Raw genomic sequence first — 8,460 nt, 5'->3', positions numbered from 1 at the left:
GAGCGTCCTTCATAATTCCAATGACGGGGACAAGCAAAAACTCGTTATGTTGATTCCGGGTCATTATACTGAAAGTGCATCTGCTCATGGTGGTCCAGTGTGGACTGTAATTATCGTGTCGCAGTGAAACTTAGTACATATTGAGCTGTGGCGAGCTCGCGACAGTGTTATTTTGTTCATGTATCGTTCTTTGCCTTCCGCGTGTCTTATCTTGCGGTTTCGCAGGCGTAGCGAGTTGGTTGTTAGCTTTCGACGGGAACCCTCGAGATCTCGTGTCATTCGCGGGGGAGTCAACGGCTGCCGAACGAGTGTGATGTTCGTTACATGTCGTAGTGTGAAATTGGATAGACGTTTTGCTGACATGGGCAGCTGGAAGATACAAGTTCGCTGATTTCGCGGGGACGAAAATTTGAAGGAAGCGGTAAAGCTGAGGTACCCGCTCTCTCGTGTACCTGATATAGAGTAAGTCGTCGTAATTGTTTGTTCACCGACGCACTCAGAGTTTTTAAACTTTATTATTATTATGGGAGACTTTCTTGGCCTAGGTAGATGGTGGCCGTTATTTTGAAAATTTTCTCAGAAGTTTTTTGGTGTCTCTTACAATCAAATGATTTTATGTTGCTGTTTTAAAGTCTGCACTCTATTGACACAGTTGTCCATGTGCAAGTGAGTCAAAGGTTCTGCCCAGTGTTTCTATGTTTCAGAGTTATTTGAATGTCTTTGTGATTCGGGCTGAAACTTTTAATTGTGCCAGCGCCTTGGCTGGGAGTGAAATGTCATCCGAGGTCTAGGGCTGGCAGTGTTTAAGAACCTGACCACTACCGCCGGCCGAAGTGGCCGTGCGGTTAAAGGCGCTGCAGTCTGGAACCGCAAGACCGCTACGGTCGCAGGTTCGAATCCTGCCTCGGGCATGGTTGTTTGTGATGTCCTTAGGTTAGTTAGGTTTAACTAGTTCTAAGTTCTAGGGGACTAATGACCTCAGCAGTTGAGTCCCATAGCGCTCAGAGCCATTTGAACCATTTTTTTGACCACTACCGGAGTTGATCACATATCCCCTTCCAAAGTTCACTATTTATCTTCCTTCCGTCAATGCGGGTAAAGCTGGTAGATATATATTTTGCATATAACCTTTTTGTATTTGAACTTGTTTTCTTAAATATTACGCACTGGCAACTGGCTGAACCTTAAACTGCATAGCATCCGCTGTGTTCCTTATGCAGCTTTATCAAGTAATTTTTTATTGACACGTCTGAGTACCTATAGATTTTTTTTAAGATCAGTGTCTCTGTTGTAGTTTTTTTTATTAAGTGATTCTTCATGTTATGTAACGGTATCTTAGTTTGGCACTGGTGCTCAAGTGTTGTTAAGTCACCCTTTACCTGTAATTATTTCATTATATCTATTTTGAGGGAAGTCCTATATGGGAGTTGAAGGTTCTCAAGTTTGTCAGAAACCCCCTTTTCTTAATTTGAAATTGTTTTTTAGAGTACTTAGTACGTTGGGTTTCTAATTGTATTTGCAAAGTTTTATCTAGTGGCTCGTCCACAATTTATAATTCTCAAATTATTTTTTTAAAGACGTAATGCCAATAAAGTGTCTTAATTACAAAGTTTGTCTACCAACCATGATTCCATCCTGCTTCCTCTTTTATTGAATTTAAAATATACTGTGCAAGTTTGGTACGACTAAGGAATCACGTATCACTTATGCTAATGTGTTAATGGAAACCGATTTAATCTGCAAAAACGTACTTCCAATTTTGGCAAACAGGTGTAAATTTGGCGCTGTGAATGTGATAGATGTATAGAATTGTTGCCCTACGTAATGTCTTAGGAACGGGAGGTGGACAGAGATGTTCAAATAAGAGAGAAACCCATAATATTGATTTAATCATTGAGCGCTCCTTACACAGTTTGTTCCGTAAGTGCGCCGTATTTGTAGACGAGATGCTGCATCTGCAAAACGACATGACCAACAATTCCTTGTTGCAGTTCTGACGGAATCTGAGCAATGTGTTCCTGAATACTGGCCTTTAGATCAGACAGAAACAATATGAGGCCCTGATAAACGCTTTCTGTTAGATATCCCCAGAGCCGAAAGTCACATGCATTGCTGAAATGATTTGCAGGTCGTGTATCTGGAAAAGCTCTGGAGATAGCACGAACGTAAATGGTTACATCAAGCAGATCTTTCAGTGGGCGAGCGACGTGGAGTCACACTGTCTTGCTCGAAAACAGCGGTTTTCACAGAGTTGCGCTCTTCCAAAACAGGAGTCACTCGCTGGCCGAGTTGGTCTCCATACCGTGGAGCTGTCACGGTACACTTGACAGCCCATCTTGGTGTATTCACTTTAAAGATGAACGGGCCGGGATTAAAGATGCGGTTGAATCCAGGCCACACAGTCACATGGGGTGAGTCCAATAGCTTTTCGGCACGACATGCGGCTTAATAGTACCCTAAATTCAGCAGTTCCGTTCGCTCACTGCATTCTGTTGTTGCTGTGGATCGTGAGGTTTCAGTTGCTGTACTGTCTGGATCTTTTACGGGTACCAGTGTAAAATAGACCCCAAACGTTTGGTACTGTTGACCATCTAGCGTGACACTGCACGAACACTAGCACTATGCCTAGCACACGCTGCATGGTCAGTAAGAACTGCAGCAACCTCGTCGATGACTACCGTCATGAGAGGACGCCTTTCTTCCCGTACAGGTGCCTCACCATTAGAATTTCGTTATCATCTTCTTTAAATCAGTTAATGACATTAAATCTTCCACAGACCTCTGAGTCGGCGATACTGTCTCAATGCAGCACTGTAATTGCCGCCATTCACATAAGACTGTGTCACTAACAGCGCACGGTCTCTCTTCTCGACAGCCATGATGTTCGCTCACGTTATGGCACGTCAAATGACAGCATGGATACCATACTGTTATACACACTGCACAGTACAAGATATTTTCCTGGTGGACACCGTAAACAGGTTCAGCGTCAACGCATTAGCATTTTTACCACGTTTCGATGCCATACGGTAATTACAGCCCACAATCGACCTCAGTGAGTAGATGCACTTCAATTATCACCACAAGGTACATACAGTTGACATCTCTTAATTATGACAGTACGTTTTTCGACATTCTCCTTATCAATGTTTATGCTATGTTGTGCATAAAGTAACTACTTATTGCGCACATTTTTTGTATGCGAGAGTATATGACACGAGAAATTAATGAAACGAAGTCTCACCTTTATTTTGACAGCTGGATGTTGGAATTGTAATCTTAACTTTCAGCAGAAACTGCAGTGTGCTGAAATAATAGGGTTAGGAAGATTAAGTAACAAGAAGTCTCTGCTCCCGATCGTACTGTACTTCGACACCCGATATCGCTGCAAGGAACCAGTGGAACATCGCACTTGATAAACAGTTCTGCTTTTCAGAGATGCTACTTTTCCACAGTACTGCTACTGTTTCTTCTGGCACACAAGAATCTCTCATTGTGTACAGGTTCCATTACATAAATATTTTTATCATTCTTTCTACTTAAAAGCTATAATTTCTGCTGTCACCATAGACTACCTCACTGTGTACAACCTCCACTGTTTAAGTATTTACATCATTCTGTTCACTTAAACTCTACAGTTTCTTTTGTCCAATTCTTAAATTTTGTCCTCTTGTACAAAAAGTCAGCCTTTCCTCATTACCATCTTGTTCAATGTTGATGTTTCTAAAAACTTGTCCTCTGTTGCGTAGTAAAATGCTGAAGTTATCATTCCTAATTTTGTTTTAAAAATATATTTTACACTTCATTTGACACTTTTTTGTGTCATGGAGGTATTATTCTCTTTACATCGATGGCAGTAGTAACTTTCATTATTGATGTTTCTTATTTCGAATGAGTTCCAATTGGTCGATAGCATCATATTTCTAATACCTACACTGAAGGGCCAAAGAAATTGGTACACCCACCTCATATCGTGTAGAGGGCCTGAGAGTGCAGAATTGCCGCAACAAGGGTTGCATAGACTAGACTAATGTCTGAAATAGTGCTGGAGGGAACTGACACCACGAATCCTGCAGGTCTACCCACAAATCCGTAAGAGTGCGAGGGGGCGGAGAACAGCACGTTGCTAAGCATCCCAGATATGCTTAATAATGTTCATGTCGGGAGAGTTTCGTGGCCAGCGGAAGTGTTTAAATTCAGAAGAGTGTGCCTGGAGTAACTCTGTAGCAATTCTGGACGTATGGGGTGTCGCATTGTCCTGCTGGGATTGCCAAAGTCTGTCGGAATGCACAATGGACACGAATGGATGCAGGCGATCAGACAGGATGCTTACGTACGTGTCACCTGTCAGAGTTGTATCTAGATGGATCAGGAGTTCCATATCACTCCAACAGCACACGTCCCACACCATTACAGACCCTCCACCAGCCTGAACAGTCCCCTGCTGACATCCAGCCTTGAGGTTGTCTCCATACCCGTACACGTCCATCCTCTCGATACAATTTGAAACGACACTCGTCCGACCAGGCAACATGTTTCCAGTCATAAACAGTCCAATGTCGATGTTCAAGGACCCAGGCGAAGTGTAAATCTTTGTTTCGTGCAGTCATCAAGGATCCATGAGTGAGCCTCCGGCTCCGAAAGCCCATATCGAACATGTTTCATTGAATGCTTCGCACGCTAACTCTTGTTGATGACTCAGCATTGAAACCTGCAAAAATCTGCGGAAGGGCTCCACTTAAGCCACATTGAACGATTCTCTTCAGTCGTCGTTGGCACCGTTCTTGCAGAATCTTTTCCCGGCCGCGCCAATGTCGGACATTTGATGTTTTACCGGGTCCTCGTATTCACGGTACACTCGTGAAACGGACGCACGGGGATATCCCCACTTCATCGCTGCCTCCGACATGCTGTCCCCCACCGCTCATGCGCCGACTATAACATCACGTACAAATTCACTTAATTCTTGCTAACCTGCCATTGTAGCAGCAGTAACCGATCTAACAACTGCGCCAGACACTTAATCTCTTACATAGGAGTTACCGACCGCAGCGCCGTATTCTGCCTGTTTACATATCTCTGTATTTCAATAAGCATTCCTATGCAAGTTTCCTTGGCGCTTCAGTGTAGTTCCCGTTGTTATCATCGCTGTTTTTTTAAGGTACTGATTGTTTGTTAGCTGTGTCTTGAACTCACATACTGAATACGTCAGTGACACTACATATAGGCACGTTTTTCATAATGTGCGTTATGTTCCCTTTTACAAAAGTTATACCTTAGCGTTAGTATGAGGTTGCAAAGGTTACCAGTGTGCAGTCATGGCATTTCCCTATGAATATCTGACTTGAGAAAAAGGTTGAATAAATGCAGTTTTATGTTCTTCGGCTACCAAATCACGTACTTTGCGTCAGAATCTAGAAACTATAATTATGCCATAGATACTGAGGCAATTTCAGCACCCGCCAGGATAGCCGAGAGCGCTAACGCGCTACTTCCTGGATTCGGGTAGGCGCGCCGGGCCCGGATCGAATCCGCCTGGCGGCCGGTGTGCCGACCAGCCTGGATGTGGTTTTTAAGCGGTTTTCCACATCCTACTAGGTGAATACCGGGCTGGTCCCCACGTCCCACCTCAGTTACGCCATTCGCAGACATTTGTAACACATTCACACTCTTTCACGATTTACACTAGACGCAGACAGCTGTGGTACACTATTTCCGTCCCGGGGGTTATGGGGTGGTGTCAGGAAGGGCATCCGGCCACCCCTTAAAATTAACCATGCCAAATCCGCATTTAACCCTGCCGACCCTGCGCAATATGCGGGATAAAGGCAGTAGCAAAAGAAGAAAACTGAAGCAATTTCAGACAACCATGGCAAGCTACTACAGGGATGGAGTGATGTTAATTATGTTAGGTTCTGGCTGCCAGATAAATAAAGACACGATTATAACGTTGAAAGTATTAAGTTATGCACAATTCTTTATTATCAAAATATGCCCTTTAGTGCAAACGGATGTAATTGTCAGGATTGTCATTGCCTGGAGTTCAAGAGGGCGCAGCAGCGAGGTTATCGATTGCCACTGTGCTAAGTGTAGAAGAGTGAGCGCCAGGAGGTTCAGACAGCAGTTGCAGTTCGGATCCAGGAGCGCAGGCTGCCGACACTGGCGTAGACCCCGGGGGCGGCCTCGCACTCTGGATTTCCCCAGGAGACGATGCCCACCTGGGTGCTGCCGCTGACCAGGGGGCCGCCGGAGTCTCCGTTGCAGACGCTCCTGCCTGCCTCGCCGGCGCACACCATGCGGTCGGTCACAGTGTTGTTGGCGAAGATGCTCCTGCAGGTGCTGCGGTCCACGATGCCGATGTCGACCTTCTGCAGGGTGCTGGCTGCTGGCCCGTCCGTGTACGTGGTTCCCCAACCGGTCACCGTCACTGCGAGACCACCTGGTGGGTCGTAGCCGTCAGAGGGCAGGCTCACAACCTGAGCGTTAGAGTCGAGGAGGGATCCAATGACCTGGCAACATGAAAGCAAGGTTTGGTGGAGTACATTCGTGAAGTAAATTCTGCGGAGGGATCATCCAGGCGTCGTAAGAAAGGGGGAAGGTGGCACTACAGAGAAAATATTTTCAATGTTTGTGGTTTAAAGCTACACTTGTGTGTACGCTGCTTATTAAGTGAGGTGAGCGGATAAATCGTGATCCAAACCGCACATGTTGCGGCTAGTAGAGCGGTGCCGACGAAAATACCAAGCACCACATTCCTTGCGCTATGAAGCCACTTTACCTATGCTCTGTGCTCCATTCAGAGCCTGCATAAGGATATTTCAGTCCTATTCGTTGAATGTTACTATCAAAGAGAGCTAGCTATTGCACCTGATGAAACAACAACTGGTTTTATCCGTTTCACTACAACGAAACCGTCTATTTAAACTTTTTCACCAGTGTTTATTATGGTAAGGACATATCACTTTTTTGATTACAAAGATTGGTAGCCACCTGAAGCAAAAATCTGTGGCCATCCGTCATGTGGCTTGTATCACTATAGACGTAGAGAACCTAACACACAATAACGAGTGCTGAAAACAGAAAAAGTACACAAACTAAATTCGTTAATGAGATTTCAAGAACTCGAAGATTAGAAGTGCCGCCGAAGATTTCGTATCTATTTTCTCATAACGACCATTTTTTTATGTTTTCTAACAATTATGTTTATTTTTTTTTCTTTTTTAACATAGCTGCTTGGTTCAGCAACCGTTTCTACATTAAAACTGAAACAAATGAGTCCTCGGACACAATTTTTTGGTCTTATTAACCAGGTTTCAACACTTCGACGAGTGCCTTCATCAGATTTTAGACATTTAAAGTGGTCTATAATCTAATTACAAATTTATGGGAAAAAATTTTATAAGAAAAGATGTAAGCACTGACTAACAATACAAGACATAGACAGTAATTACATGTCACGTATAAAATAAATAACATGCCAGAAGGGCTTTAGTCACAAAATATTTGAAAGGGATGTGTGAAGGCGAGCCTCTAAGGGCTGCTCATACTTGTACAGCCACAGGTTGCAACGGACTGAGGCGCCCGCGTTAACAAGTGCGGCAGGTGAATATTACATTGCAGCGAGAGCGCCTTCTAGTAGCCGCAGGTACAACTTGGCTACTTGACGTTCAAATGTAGACAGGCGGAAATTAAAGTGAATGTTGTTCAGTAGATAATGTAAAAGGCAATACTTTGTTTAACAGTGACAGATAAAGTAACATTTTGTCTACATCAGATCGTAGAAGCACCGTTTGAAGCATAGAAACGTTATTATAGAAAATACAGAAAGAGCTGAATGACACAGCCTGTAGAAAACGATATAACATGAAATACAACCAATGCACCATTTAATAAATGAAAAATTATGGGATCACTTAGATGGAAAAAAAAACATTTCAGTGAACTACACGAGGAGTCCCCGATAGTAGATGTCAAGTAACGGCTTTATACCGTTGAAGAAATTTTTGTTACGGAACTGTAGCTGCTCATTGAGAATGACGCTATCATTTCGAAAAAATGTTTAAAAATCTCTAATTCCTCAAGAATGTCTAATCTATGCCCTTTCATCTCGGTGTACAAGAAGTTGATATCGGAAATTGCTTTAGACGCGTGACCTGTAATCAGAAGATGGCCGGCAAAAGACAAATTTTTGGGGCTAGTGCCATTTTTTTTAAAAAGGTATTGTTTATATCTGGTTGTAAAAGCACGTCCTATTTGTCCTATGTAGTGAGAATAGCAGGTATCACAGAAAATCTTATAGACGCCACAACTTTCTAAAGTGAACGAATCGATTTTAAATTATGACTGAAATATTTTTTCAAATTATGCAGCTTTACTGTATGGATAAATGATGATGGCGTCCTCTTGGGTAAAACATTCCGGAGGTAAAATAGTCCCCCATTCGGATCTCCGGGCGGGGAC

At 43.5% G+C, this 8,460-nt stretch overlaps 1 protein-coding gene across 4 annotated transcripts in view; it reads right to left on the bottom strand.

Annotated features, from left to right (window-relative positions):
• Nucleotides 1-5,957: 5,957 nt before the first annotated feature.
• Nucleotides 5,958-8,460, bottom strand: part of LOC126202960 (trypsin delta-like) — a 272,697-nt gene continuing 270,194 nt past the window's right edge. Inside the window, exon 3 of one of the 4 annotated variants that reach the window (XM_049937085.1) lies at nucleotides 5,958-6,439. In XM_049937085.1, the coding sequence (XP_049793042.1) occupies nucleotides 6,114-6,439 (326 nt within the window). In that variant the 3' untranslated portion in view covers nucleotides 5,958-6,113. Of the gene's footprint in view, nucleotides 6,510-8,460 lie in introns of all 4 variants that reach the window. The other 3 variants (XM_049937088.1, XM_049937087.1, XM_049937086.1) reach the window with 3 other exon arrangements.

The sequence above is a fragment of the Schistocerca nitens genome, chromosome 9 (assembly GCF_023898315.1).
Source record: "Schistocerca nitens isolate TAMUIC-IGC-003100 chromosome 9, iqSchNite1.1, whole genome shotgun sequence".
Lineage (NCBI taxonomy): Eukaryota > Metazoa > Arthropoda > Insecta > Orthoptera > Acrididae > Schistocerca > Schistocerca nitens.
Note: the sequence above shows the minus strand (reverse complement) of the source record. Positions and strands in the feature narration are given on the sequence as shown.